Source organism: Brassica napus, chromosome A1 (assembly GCF_020379485.1).
Source record: "Brassica napus cultivar Da-Ae chromosome A1, Da-Ae, whole genome shotgun sequence".
Classification (NCBI taxonomy): Eukaryota; Viridiplantae; Streptophyta; class Magnoliopsida; order Brassicales; family Brassicaceae; genus Brassica; species Brassica napus.
In genome coordinates this window covers 15286570-15301612 of record NC_063434.1, presented here as the reverse complement: position 1 = coordinate 15301612, position 15043 = coordinate 15286570, and the positions used below count along the sequence as shown (strand labels likewise).

The 15043-nt window shown below is 40.5% G+C and overlaps 1 protein-coding gene across 1 annotated transcript; it reads right to left on the bottom strand.

Moving 5' to 3' along the window:
* Nucleotides 1-706: 706 nt before the first annotated feature.
* Nucleotides 707-2958, bottom strand: LOC106406169 (tetraspanin-3). Its single transcript, XM_013846777.3, has 2 exons — nt 2433-2958; nt 707-1222 (listed from the first exon to the last, which is right to left on the bottom strand). The coding sequence occupies exons 1-2, from the start codon at nt 2943-2945 to the stop codon at nt 878-880; spliced, it is 858 nt and encodes a 285-aa protein (XP_013702231.2). The 5' UTR covers nt 2946-2958; the 3' UTR covers nt 707-877.
* Between the last annotated feature and the right edge of the window lie 12085 nt (nt 2959-15043).

The following is a 15043-nucleotide window of genomic DNA, read 5'->3' as shown; positions in this document are numbered from 1 at the left end:
ACATTCAACCATTAGTATCGATTGACACTCATTCTTTGTTAACACGCGAGAGCTGGAACATAGGATTTATACATTCCATTATACTCGCAACGAGCTGGAAATCTTACTTATTGAATTCGAGTTTTAGAATTGAATATATAAAACCTTTAACATTTTTGAGTGTAATTTTGAATCTCTTGACTGATAAATCTCTAGATCTTGCGTTTCTTTTCAATATCTTATAAACCATTCTATATACTACTGCTTTGTTTACTGCTTTTATATTGTTCGCCTAAGTTAACCTTGATTTTTAAAATCTATTATGTGTCCATACTTCTTGTGGATTCATGCTCTAAGTATTACATCTAAACCTCTTATTTTAGAGAAAAAGATGTTCTAGGGTATTTGAGCAATATCAATAGTGTCTTGGAATCTAATAAACCAAAGATGTGCTAAAACAATGTTGGTTCTACACGTCGATAAAAGTCATCAAAGAGGAAATGAATCCCGCTTCGTATTAAGAGGACTTCACAGTGGAAGAGCAAACAATACAAATATGGAGCCCAGACTTAGCCGTGAAGATGATGAAAGCAGAACAAGATTGGTTTTATGCCTCCCAACCGTTTGTTTTTGTTTTTCCAAATCCGGTTAGATTTCTCAGTCCATTTTAACAAATCTCTTCGATTAAAAGGTTGCGGTATAATGCGTATTTAAGGAAACAATAATATGTAGTTCCATCATAAATAATATACACACAGAAAGAAATGTGTTACATATCAAAAACAAAAACAAAAGTACTAAATCATAAGCATGTGAAAACATATATTAAAGCACCCATCTTTTGTTTCATTGTCATCACATTTTCATTAATATGTAATGAACTTTACCATAATTTTGATCAAAGGTGGAAATGACTAGGGTGTGATTTTGTCATCCTAGCCTCACCGGCCGGCTCATCGTTATCAATCCTCTTGACATTCCTGTAAGCCGCATAAGCGATAACGTAGAAGATAACGAGAATAATAAGCACCACGATGTTGATCACAGACACTTTTCTCCAGCTCTTCTTCAAGCTCCCTAGAACACCCGCTTTACAAGCACTGCACTGGTAACAGAGCATGCTCTGCTCGTTATTCCACAACATACAGTCCGGGTTTGCACCTACGAGCCCTCCTCCTTGCGTCCAAAATGTCTCGTTACCATATGCATACCCGCAATCTGATGGTGGCTTGCAACAGCCAGACTAGAAAGTAACAACAAATATAGATCATGATAGGTAATAGTAATCCCAAATTTTCAATAATTCATATAAGAAACTGAAGCCACTCTTCTTTAATAGCACCATTGAGATATCTTCAAGTATAGATACCTAAACTTAACATAGCTTAAACCGTATGCATTACTACCACCATATTATATAGCATTACGATAATAGATCAAATCACAGCTGGGTAGGCTGATAATACATTTGATATTTTCCACCAAAAAGTAAAAGATCCACATATATCTCAGTGTGGGTGTATAGTACACATAGCAAACGAATATTTCATGAGGAAAACAAATAAAACAGAATATTATAGATTCACGATTTAATACAAAACAAGGACTTGAACAACTACCCTTTCAAACCTTAATGCAATTTTGTTGTTGTTTTTGCTCATGACGTTGGAATTTTGAGCATATATACATAAAAAAATTAATTAAAGTTTTCTAGAAACAGCAAAGCAATAATTTTTTTCTTTTCATAAAGTTTTATACTTTTTGGGGTCGCTCCAAAACCTAAAAATAGATTTAACGTATATGAACAAAACTGCAAAGGCCAGCAAAATTGCAGAGGATCTCTGACCCAATAAGAATAGAAGCTTCAAGCTTAGACAAGAAATTTTGCATGGTCAAAATTTGTATCATTTATGGCTTCCACACAACAATCAATAAGGCGAATAAATTACATATTTTAAATATCAGTCCTCCCATCTATTATTGTATTTGCTTGAGTATTTTAGAGGCAAAGCTGAATCAGATCTATACTCCACACTAAAATAGTCAACTAGATTAATTATAAAAAACAGTAAACCCAAAATATATTCAGTTTGAACAAAGATTACAATTATTATTTCTTTTTCGGGGGCAACAGATTATAATTATTATCTTACAATAATTGAGTCTCATCATATGGGTCATGAAGACATGGAGGACCATAATTATTTATTATTTCAAGAAAATAAATTTAAAGCTTTTGTCCCAAAATTGAAAAAAATTATAGTATCAGTTTTTCTAAAACTATTATCCAGATAATTTTTTCAAAAAATTGATTCTGAATATCCCAGCTTTAACAAAAAAAAATATCCCAGAATCCAAGAATAAGCATCAATATTCATTGTGATTTTATTTCAAGGTTGATAAAAAGATTTTATATTTCTATCACTTCCCAAGTTTTATTTTAAGAAAGTTACCTCAACAGGGCTAAGGCTTCTCTGGAAGAACATATCAGCACTTTCAGGGACGCCATTAAAGCTCCTTCCGATCTTCCTACAAGCTCCAGAATCTCTAATACACGAGCTGATTTTTCCCCAGTATCCATCATCCGAGACCCTATCCTTCAACCAACCGGAATAATCTTGAAGATAATAGTCAAGATAACCCCGGTTAAGCACGGTTCGGCCAGATCCTTTATCAGTGACTGCGTAAGCAAAGATGATGAATCCTATCAAGGCTGCGATGATGAGAAGCATGGCCACGAGGTATAGCCACATGAGGAACTTGTTACGGTAACAAGCTCCGGCGAATCCAGCAAGTGATACGACCATGATGGAGATTCCGATGACGATGAGTGGCCACTGGAGGAAACGTAAACAGTCGGTTGAGTTAGCTCTGCTGCTTAGCCATATCCCTCCGCCGAGGATGGGGATCGATAGGAGGAAGGTGAGGAAGTTGACCATACCTATTAGATGGTTGCTCGATCTCATAGCTCCTCTCAGGTTTTTTTCTTTGGGGTTTTGAATATATATATATATTTTTGTAGCTTTGCTCTGGTTCTTGTGTAGACTTTAAAATGAAGAGCGCTAAAGAAGAAGTGATGTTGAAGATGATGTGGTTACTACATAAGTGCACATGCTATGACAGGTGTCGTCAGTTGATTTAAATTACGGTAATATTCGTCTGTTTCGTCAGTATACGCTTTTTCAATACAGACTAGTTTGGATTTGGGTGGTAGGTTATTGTCAATTTGATTAGTTAGTGACAAGAGAAAATGTAAAAAAAATTGTATGTTTTTGTCGTGAGGTGAGAGACAGATATTTAACTCTTTTTTTTTTTTGGCAACAAACTGATTTATAGATCTAAACGGTTTTGTTACAAAACCGAGACCGAGCTATGGAGGGCAGTCTTTGCAAGAGTGTCTGCACCCCCATTATGGTCGCGGCTAATAAAGGAGACGAAGAAAAACCTGAAATAAGAAGATAACAACTCGATATCAGTGAGAACTCCAAAGAGCTCCACTGAATAAGTCTTCGAGTTTATAGCTCTTGCGAGCTCTTGAGAGTCGGTTCGAAACCAGACGTTGGTGTAGGCATTGCGCTGTGCTGTCTGTACTGCTTCTCGCAATGCTAGCGCTTCTGCCATGAGGGGAGAGGAAACATGATCGGTTACCTTCGATGCTTCGGTCCGTATATGGCGGGTAATGTCATCAAAGTGCCATCCTAGACCTGCTCTCTTAGCCACAGTCCACGCTGCATCCGTGTTGCATCTAATCACATCTGGTGCAATAGGTAGTTGTACCTCACTCTGAGGTGGCGAAAAATGGTTAGGGGATGACGTTGCTTGGGCAAGAAGCCATTCGCGAGCTGAAGATGTTGCTTTGTCCACTGTAGTCCTCGCGGGGATTGCTCTCTTCTCAAAGATGAGCATGTTTCTTGTGGTCCACAGACCCCACAGTACCCAAGAAAACAGATTGTTGGAGAGACCTGTTGGCGGTAGGCATATGCAGGTTGACATGATCAAGAAGCATTTCATGGAGTGAGGATGCATGAGAGAAGTTTGGCCTTGCTTGGAAAGGTACCAGGTCCCACACTTGTAGAGCAAATGGGCATGAAAAGAACAGATGATATGTTGTCTCCGGATTGTTGCAGTGTGGGCATGTACCAGTAGTGATAATACCCCGGCCTTGTAGATTTGCTCTTAGAGGGAGGGCTCCACGGCATAGCTTCCAGAGGAAGAGTTTTAGCTTCGGGGATGTATTCTCCCTCCATACAAACTTTTGCCAGTCAAAGCTTGTCACAGTCGGGGGTAAGGTCCGTTGAATTGAGGTTTCCTCGCGTAGAGCATAGTACCCTGACTTCACGCTATAGTCACCTGTCTTAGTCTTGAGCCAGCAGAACGCATCTTCCGCCTTGAGTAGGCTTGGTTTGACAAGGTAGATCTCCTCAGCCAGCTCAGGGAGAACTGACTCAACCATAGTTCGGTTCCACTCTCCCGACCAACGTATAAGAAGGTCTGATACAACAAGGTCCCTGGTCGCTTCCGTTGGCGGACCAAAGGGAACAGTTTTTGTCGTCGAGCAAAACCAAGAATCTTTCCACACACTTGTGGTGTTACCATTACCAATAGCCTTTCCTGTCTGTAGCTTGAGTAGGTTACATCCCGCCACTACCCCTCTCCATCCATGAGAAGCTGAGGAGGAGCACGAGGAGGAGAGAAAGCTAGAGTTGTGGCAATACTTACCAAGAAGCAGTCTTGCGAGTAGACAATCCGGGGAGGTCAGAATACGCCAGGCATTCTTAGCCAGCATAGCAACATTGAAATCTTGTATGTCTCGAAAGCCTAGGCCCCCGATGTCCTTGTGTTGCGAGAGTGAGTCCCAAGAAACCCAAGAAATCTTCCTAGTTGACGGATCATCATCCCACCAGAAGCGGGTGAGGGCTGATTGTATCTGATCACATAATCCTACTGGTAAAGGGAAACAAGACATCGAGTATGTTGGGACTGCCGAGAGTACCTTTAACATGGTAAGCTTCCCAGCCGCAGATAGTCGACGAGTAGACCAAGATGCTGCCCGGATTTTTATCCTCTCCACAATCGAGGAGAACAGATCACGTTTTTTCCTAGTAAATAGTTCCGGGAGACCAAGGTACTTTCCCACTCCCCCCTCCTTTTCGATACCAAGGGTTTGTTTGACCTGAAATCTGGTCCCCTGTGGTGTTTTCGAAGAGAAGGAGATTGAAGACTTAGCAGCATTGATGAGTTGGCCCGATGCTTGTTCATAATCTATGAGAATCGAGACTAGGAAGACACAGCTCTCTCTGGTAGCTTGCGTGAAGAACATCGTATCGTCCGCAAAGAGAAGATGGTTGACTCGTGGACAGTGGTGACCAATCTTAACGCCCGTAAGGTCTCCACTAAGTTGTCCCGCACGACATAGCCCCGATAAGACCTCTCCACAGAGGATAAAGATGTATGGAGAGAGCGGATCCCCCTGTCGGATTCCTCTACCAGGTGTGACGTTCCCAAGAGCGGAATCATTCACTAGAAAGGAGTATGATACCGTTGAGATGCACTGTATCACCCAATTGGTCCAGATCGGGTCAAAGCCTAATTTTTCGAACACTAAACGGACAAAACTCCACTCCAATCGGTCATATGCTTTACTCATATCCGTCTTTACCGCGATGTAGCATCGCTTCTTAGCTTTCGAGGTCTTCAAGTAGTGTAGGATCTCGTGGGTGATAAGGACATTATCCGCAATGGCTCTTCCGGGGAGGAAAGCAGATTGGTTCTCAGAGATGAGACCACTAAGAACCGGTCGCAAGCGCAAAGAAAGGAGCTTTGAAATGATTTTGTAGTAAACATTGCAGAGGGCGATGGGCCTATAATCTGCCACCTTGAGAGCATTTAAACCTTTCGGGATGAGACGGACATAGGTACAGTTGATCGTGTCTGGCATTAAACCGGAGATGAAGAACTCCCGGACCTCCGTAACTATAGCCGGTCCAACCACTTCCCAATTGGCTTGGAAGAAGGATGCGGAGAATCCGTCAGGCCCCGGTGCCTTGTCAGGATGGATGGCAAACAGAGCTTTTTTTATTTCCTTTGGAGACAGGATTGCTATAAGGGCTTGGTTTGCTTCATTCGAAACTCGGGTTGATAGTGCTTTACTGACGACCACTTCTCCATTAACTCCTGTAGACTTGAAAATGTCCGTAAAATAACGGGCAATCTCGGCAGCAATCTGTTCTTCCTCATATACATGTTCCCCGTCTACCTTCTCCAAAACCGTGAGTCTATTTCGCGCCTTTCGTCCCTTCGAGACAGAGTGGAAATATCCAGTGTTCTTGTCTCCTAAGGTTAGCCAAAGTAGTCGACTCCTCTGTTTCCAGAAAGCCTCCTCCTGTTTATACGCTTGAAGGAGATCTTTGTTTATTTCTGCAATAACCTCATCCGAGGTGTGGTCTGATATTGCCGCATCCAGTTTGGTTCTGAGAGAATCAATCAGCTTCCTGCTGTTTACGTGATGTTCTCTGCTCCATTTAACAATTGCAGATCGACAGGAAACAATGCGCTGGGCCACTGTGGCTTGAGGGTGTCGATTCCAGTTATTCTCGATGAGGTCTCGCACTTCCTCGACGTCTTTCAACCGTCTGTCAAAACGGAAGATCTTTCCCTGTTTTCTCCTCGAAGCATCGAAAGTTGAGTGAACTGGCCGGTGATCTGAGCCTTCAAACTTCAGGTAGTGACTCCGGCCTTGTGGGAAAGCATCATACCACGAGCTGTTGGCCAGTGTTCTATCCAGTCTGCAATGGACGAGATGGCTGCCTCTTCTGCCTCGCCACGATAAGAAGTTCCCGGTATGTTGGAGATCAAAGAGATCATTGTGAGCCAGGAATTCGCGGAAGGCTGTGAAAGATCTTTCCGGTCGTTCTATTCCTCCTGATTTCTCAGAGTTATCCAGAATCTCATTGAAATCTCCGGTTAGTAGCCAGGGACTAGATCTATTTGTGGCAACGTTTGAGATCGCGTCCCAGACCTCCTATCTCCGTGAAATGTCCGGTGCTCCATACACAAACGTGATGTGAAAGCTAACTCCTTTAAAAGTGGCCATGGTGTCTATATAGTTACTTGTCTGTGAGAGAATAGAGAGAGACACATCTTGGGACCAAAGAAGCGCTAAACCGCCACCCCCTGGACTGTGGGGTGATACAAGTAAGCGGTTTTCGAGTTGAATATCCTTAAGCTCATTTAAAACAAAGGAATCTGCATTTTTAGTCTCCATGAGGAACAAAATGTTAGGACATATAGATCTACACATGTCCTGGATTCGCTGGACTGTGTCGGGGTTCCCCAACCCGCAACAGTTCCAGCTTACAATTGCTAAGGAAGATCCCGACCTAGGTGGTGAAAATCCACCTGCGGGGGGTTGTGGTTCGCTCCATGCGTGTTTTGATGATCTCTCCTATCCGTCCATTGAGTGCTTTGCTGAGGTTGAATCTCTTGTGTACCTTGTGCGTCATCCACTCGATCCTCTCGTCTTGTTCTTCTCCATTGGGTACGATGCGGGGTCCGCGATTGGTTGTCACTTGGGGTAGCACGTACCGACGGTGAGCGGCAGGAAAGGGCCAGATTATGCTTCCTCAGATTGGCTCCTCTCAAACCTCTAGGAGTTTGGTGATGTCGTCTAGACTTTGGCAATCGGGGATTCCTCTGTGCTGGGTTCGAGGGACCAGCTTCCTGAAATGGAGCAAAAGTGATCTCTTGCCCTGCCACTTGGGCAAAGCCTGGCTCCGGTTGGAAGCATATGAGCTGTTGGGCAGGAGATGTCATCGTTGTTGTGGCATTTGCAGTAGCACTAGCTGCCGCAATAATTCGAGTTGCAGTTTCTTCCATAAGACCTCTCGCTTCGCCATCCAGAACCCTTTGTCTCCTTGCCGCACTTTCCGTTGGATCCGGGCAGTTGGTGTATTGGTAGGTGACTTCGCGGAGTTCTTCCATAACTTCTTCCATAGTAGGAATGCCGGGGGGGGGGGAGGGAAATCCGATAGGTTCAAGTTACGTTCCAGGGGGGGGCCTTGGGATTGGGGGGGCACCTCCGCGGGTAGGGTGAAGATTTTCTTCAGTGCCTCGGTTTTCATTAGCCATCTGTATTATCTCACGAGGATTCTCGTTAATATTTACCGTCGCTCGCTCTTGTGCAGGTTGATGTCTTTGCTTCTCCTTTGCGCTTGCCTGACGGTATGCTCTGTTTGTAGTATAAGGGGGAGATCCCTGATGTGTCTGGGGAGATTCCCTACGTTGTTCGAGAGATATTTAACTCTATAATATAATTTTTGCAAAATGTTTTTTCATTTACTTGATATTTAAACATTGTTAATGTGTCATCGAGAGAAAAATAAACGATCATGATAATGTAATCAAAGTTAAAATACTTTTTTACTTGAAATTTAATTTTGGAACAAATAATGAATCTTGAATTTGATCTTCTCAATTTGAGTTTGATTTTTAATGGAAGAAAGTAAATAAATCTCAACTTTCTTTGAAGATTCGGATTTCTACAAAGCCAACAACAAGTGGTCAAATTATAAATGAAAAACAAAGTAAACAATACAAAATCAAGAGCTAAGAGAAGATAATCTTATTTCAAATCCAAATAAGACCGTAGTAATTGTAACAATAGCTTGTAAAAGCTTCGGCTGCAAGAGTTGTCAATGAGTTCTTTAGTTCTAACCACCTAAACCTTAAATCTATTTGAGTTGAAGCTAAATAACAAAAATGAAATTGCTTAAAATTGCTCTAAGTTGTCAAGTATTTTCTGTTTCTTTGTCCTCTTCACCTAGGTCCTTTTTATATATCTTCCAATCTTCCAAAGTCGGTTGTCTTTTCTTTCCGCCTGATTTCGAGTTTATCATTTTGCGGAGATATTTCCTTATCTTTCCAAAATTCATGTTGATCTTGGAAACTTCACATCTTTTCATCTTCTTCCATTTTTCGGCCTCTTTGAGTAGCATGTTTATCTTGGGTCCAGCGCTAGTAGCATGGTTAATTTGCGACTTCACGGCTTTTACAGCTGTTTTTATTAAATATTTGCAGAGATCGTAAATCTCATCAAGATGTTCGTTTTTGTTCCTTGGCCCATCATGGGTTTGTCGAACGATGAATTTTTTCGAGTCGTATGGCTTCTCGTTCTTCTTGGGTGTACGTTAGCATCTTCTTCCGAAGAGTCGGAATGGTCGTTGACGTCCAAGTTAACATGCTCGGCTTCAATTTCTGTCGTTTCTCAATTGAGAGATGAGATTTTTCTATGTTTTTTCGTGTTACGACAGGGGTAACTTCACCGGGGTTTTGACGCGACGGGTTTTCGTTTTAGTGGGTCTGTCTTGTGGAGTCGCGAAGTCAAGTATCATCCCACATTCGGATTCTCATAGCTCCACGTAGGAAAAGAGCCATAATTCTCATTGTTAAGGTTTTGATCTGTTTAGACAAAGAACTCATGAGCTTATCCTGGTCGTTCAACTTCTTTACGAGATCGAAACCATGTTTTTTATTTCATCGAGCGCTGCGGCATGAGCATTAGTATTGGCTGCATGAGCGCTCGTTGCTGGAGTGTTATCAATGTTGTCAAAGTGGACATTGTCGTCGTGAGCTGGTTGATTGTCTTGCGTGTTTTCAGTCGTGCTTGACCAAGCGTTTTTGCGGCTTTGTGTAAGATTGATCTGACCCCCTCATTCTATTGCTAAATTGTGGGAACCGAAATTCACTTTCAATTTTAGCTAATAGAGGAAAGTAGAAAAATCTCAAAAATCCTTGAAAATCCTGATTTCTGTGAAGCCAACGACAAGTGATCAAACTATGAATGGAAAAACAAAGTAAACAATACGAAATCGAGAGCAAAGAGAGGATGATCTTATTTCGAATCTGCGTATGAGCGTAGCAATTGTTGCAACATGTTGTAAAAGCTTCTGCTGTAGTGAGTTCTCTAATTCTAACCACCTAAAACCTTAAACCTAGTTGAGTCGCAGCTCGATAACAAAAACGAAATTGCCTAAAATTTCTCTAAGTGCAAAGTTGCTAAGACTCTTTCTGTCCATTTGTCATCTTCTCCTAGGTCATCTTTATATATGCGTCCATTGTAGACCGTCTATCCTTTTCCGCCCTGATTCGAGTTTATCATTTTGCGGAGATATTATCTTTGTAAAAATTATGTTTATCTTGGAAACTTCACATTTATCCATCTTCTTCCATTTTTCTATATCCAATTTGAGTAAACCGTCATTGCATTTCGGGGCTGTTCTTATTTCAAATCATAAGAGGGCTTTCGTCGTGTTTTAGGTTACTTTGAACCATTTTATGACTTATGCATTTTTATGACTTTTCCCGAAAAATCGTCAATTTTCCGATGATCGATTTTGATATCGTTGGTCTTACAGAATCAAAAAAGTTGATAAATTTAGTCAAAAATTTGATGATGTTGACTTAAACCATTTTCGACAAGACGTTTGACTCGAAGTATTACGAGAAAACAACGTCTTACATGTTTTCTTCGAAAAATCTCAACGGAAACTCCAATTGCAACCAAACGAAAGAAATTTTGAACGAGATTCAAAGGAGAACATGATGAGAGCCTCATGAGCGATGTGGAGGCTTAAAGGGCGACATGGAATGAGGAGAGAGAGAGAAGGGTGACATGGAATGAGGAGAGAGAGAAGGGCAACTTGGAGTGAGGAGAGAGGAAAATGACAAAATGGTGTGAGGAAAGAAAGAAGGTGACACGGAGTGAGGAGAGAGAGAAGGGGGATGAGGAAGAGAGAGAAAGGAGAGATGGGTGACAAGGGTATACCAGAAGGGCGACATGGAAGCATGAAGGGCGGTGATAGTATATGAGAAGGGCAAGATGGAAGCGGGAAGGGCGATGAGGCCTTTCTTCGGTTCTCATTTTATTCATTGGTTGCTTAGTACACTTTTGGAACCATTTTGTTTGTTTTATGTAAGTTTTTCCGTAAAGATTTTCTCAAAGTTGTTTTTGTGGAAGATTATCTTATAGATTTTCTCATGAGATTCTCCCGTGGAAACTTTCCGACTTTTCGTTTCAAGGAAGATTGTTTCGTAAAACTTGTCATTTCTCGCAAAAACCTTCAGCAATGAACACTTTTCTGATATTTTTATGTTTGGATAAAAACTCTTTCATTGTTTGTCTTGGATGAATATACAAACTTTTATTCTTGTTTCCTAATTTAAATAGGCTCGATTATGCGGTATAGTTTCTTTGACATTTCTGGCTTATATGTACTTAAGGCATAATTTCTCGGATTATTTAGCCTTTGATTTGGTCGTGAATATTTTTTCTTAAAATAAACTGAGATACATTATATTTTTGTAGTCTTATGTATCAATGGGCGTTCCGATACTTATTAAAATCCGATTCTGATCTATTAGAGTTTCAAATTTTTACTCTTTTTTGATATTATAAATTTTGCTTAGGTTAAGTTCAGATCTTCACAGGTTCGGATATATATTTAAATTATGTAAAGAATTGAAAAATCCAAACATATTTTAAATAATGTATAGTCAAATACTTAAAAGTAACATAAAAATTGGTTAAATGTGCATATTTTGGTAGAGAACCAATATGTATTTTCAATATTTTTATTATTTTAAATATTTTTATATATTTCATTTGGATATTTATTTTTGGGTAATTTTTTGATACTGTAAGGTATTTTGGATAATTCTTAATATTTTCAGATGTTTTGGATATTTTTGAATATTAAAATCTAAAATGATTAATAAATTTAAATATATATGTATGATTTAAAATTTTGTAGATACTCAAAATATTTTTGTTCGGGTTAGATTCAATATGGCTCTTTAGGCATAAGGTTTATACTTGTTGTATTATTTTATTGGTTTTGGTCTTAGTTCCATATAAATTTTTTGGCTCGCTTTGGTTTATGTAACGCTTCGACCGTCCACGACTAATGTACCACTCATGCACGCTCTCTCGGTTTGTGGGCCCTATCCCGTTCCAACGTGACCTTGCAATCACCACATGACTTTTTCCGTGTTTTACCTTCACTTGCACGCTATCGCAAATCATTTTTCGATAGGTCACTCATCTTTCCACTACTCTAGCTCAAGCACGCTTAACTCTAGAGTTCTAAACGAATGTGTACCGCAAAAGGTAAGCGCACTTTGATGATATAGGTAGCCAAATCAATTCTCTTAAGCCTTTCCATATATCACAACTTGGGATGTTACAATTCACCCTCTCTCAAAAAACGCAATGTCCTCGTTGCGCTCCACGACATGTCTCAAGATGCATCTCGGGTCAGAACCAAGATGGCTAACCAGCTCTGATACCACTTGTAACGTTCTGTCCACGGCTAATGGGTTATCCATGCCCGCTCTCTCGGCCCATTGGTCACATCCCGTTCCAACTGTCGGTGAGTAAATTTTCCAAAACTCGAAATTATTGTTTATTGACCCTGCAATCACCACATTACATTTTTTCGTGCTTTAGCCTCACTTGTATGCTATCACGAATCACTTTCGGATAGGTCACCCATCATTTCACTACTTCATCTCAAGCACACTTAACTCTGGAATTCTAAACGGATGTATACCAGAAAAAATAAGTGCACTTTATAGATATAAGTAGTCAAATCAATTCTTTTAAGCTTTTTCATATATCACAACTCGGGATGTTACAATTAAGATCTTCGGTTCTGGTTCTGGTTCTGGGTACTTCAACCCTATAACTGATCAGTCGTTGTGAAAATAGATCGAATTATTGGCTTGTGGGAGGGTTAGCTGAAAATTCGACTTCTATCCACTATTTAGATTACTCAAAATGCTCAAGTAAAGTGAGATTCGGTCATGTTCTAGTTATGAACTCTCAATCTGCTTTAGAGTCATCCCAATTTATCATCAAATAATATATTAAATAATCAAAAGAAAATTTGTTGGGTATGAAAGTTTTTTTTGTTGTCAAAAGAAAATTTTTTTGGGGGTATGAATGTCAAGATAACCAAAATAACGTTAGGGATATACGTGTTTTAACTGTTTACATGATAAAGAGGTTTTGAAAGTAACAGCAAATAAAGATTGTTTTTTCTTAAACTGAAATAATGATAAGGTTTTGAACGTTTGACATCCACATATTAATTAGTGGATGCATGTCGGTAGATCAGTGATATTTTAGAGATGTTAATTTTGTAACTTAATTCATCTACGTATTCATATTTTTGAACACTTTCTCATGATTTGGGTTGGTGATGTACTGACATCTTCTGCATATTATTTAAAATTTAATTTGACACTAATAATTATATATATATATTATCAAGATAATGAATGGAAACAGAGTGCATGACGTATTTGACTGTGGAGCTACTAATACCGCCAATGCTTCACCATTCATGTGGTAAATGGTACACCTGTTGGATACAGTTCATGAAAAACGTGAACATAAAAACGCTGCGTTTTACTGAGAGCGAATATTGGCGACTGTTTTGGCGATTCGATACGACAATCTCGCGAAGATGGATCTGGCTCTTCCGCCAGATCGTACGGGCTCGCCGGAGGTTGATAAGGGGAAAATGGAGGATCGGGAAGTTAAGGGGATTCAGGGAGAGTTGGATCGGGTTGGTGATTCGACGAAATCGAATTTGAGCTGGGTTTCAGTGGCGGCTGATAAGAAAGCATTGAAGAAATACGAAGTTGAGGTTTCTACAAAGGATGGAGTTCAAACGGTGGAGATTCCGGATGAGATTCTGGAGAACTCTACGCCGCTGTGGGAAGATTTTGTAGTGGGGAAGTTTTTGGATCCAGCTCCTCATGTAGCGAAGGTCCACATGGTTTTGAACAAGATCTGGCGTTATGGTGATCCGTCTGTGAAGGTTGAGGTTTATGAGGTGAATGACACAACAATGAGGTTCAAGGTTTCAAGTTCAAAAGCTAGAGAGAAGATACTTAGGCGTGGAATGTGGAATATAGTGGGTGTGCCAATGATTGTTTCGAAATGGTCACCGTCGGTCGAGAGTGAGAAACAAGAGGAGGAAGCTATACCGATGTGGGTTCATCTGGAAAAGGTTCCGCTTCATATGTTCTCGTGGGAAGGGTTGAGTTTTGTCACAAGTCCAGTTGGTTTCCCAGTTAAGCTCCATGCTGAAACCATTGCTTGTACAAACTTTGATGAAGCTAAAGTGTTTGTTAGAGTGGATGTCACCAAAACTCTTCCTAGAGAGATCACGTTCTCCAAGGAAGGTAAGACTTTCACAGTAAAGTACTACTACCCCTGGTTGCCGACAAAGTGCTCATATTGTGACAAATGGGGGCATGGAGAGACTGTGTGTGCGAAGAAAGGAAAAGATAGTAAGCAAAAGGAGGTCTCAAAGTCTCCAAAAGACAAAGGTGGAAGTGTTGGTAAAGGGTTGAATTTGGTAGGGGTTGAAAATTTTCAAGGCGAGGAAAGCAATGGCATAATAATGCAGTCATGTGAAAAGTTGGATGTTGGAGAGGATTCAGGGGTAAAGGAGATGTCAAGGCAGGGAAAACCAGTGGGGTTAGAGGCTAATGCGAATGAATGGACTTAGGTTTCTCCTGCGAAATCAGGGAGAGTGCAAACTGCTGATGATCAAAGTTCTGATGATATTCATATCTCGGCTTCGAAATATTCAGTGTTAGAAATAAGTGAAGTAGAGGAAGGAGAAATAGCTGATGTGGAGGATGAGATAGGTGAGGGGAAAGAGGGAACAGAGGTGTCGGAAAGTGAATTTTTGGAGGATGAACTTTTGGAGAAACAAGAAAGAGAGAATTTGAAGTCAGGAGTAAAGAAGGGTAGAGGTAGAGGTCAGAAGGCTAAAGCTCAGACTGCTAATCCAGGAAAGAGCATAAGGTCTTCTCGCCGACAACATTAATCATGTCGAGTTTTTTCTGGAATGTGCGCGGATTCAACAAACCTTTGAAGCATTCCATAGTGAAAGAGTGGGTGGGTAATAATGATTTGATGTTTGGATGTATTTTGGAAACAAGAGTCAAAGAAAAGAAGGCGGAGACTATGTTGGGTTCAGTGTTTAGGGGA

Bases quoted from the DNA above. Each gene is read 5' to 3' on its own strand.
- LOC106406169 (XM_013846777.3), bottom strand. From the start codon at position 2,945: ATGAGATCGAGCAACCATCTAATAGGTATGGTCAACTTCCTCACCTTC. The intron at 1,223-2,432 runs GTAACTTTCTTA...GTTACTTTCTAG, and splicing joins GAAGCCTTAGCCCTGTTGAG to TCTGGCTGTTGCAAGCCACC.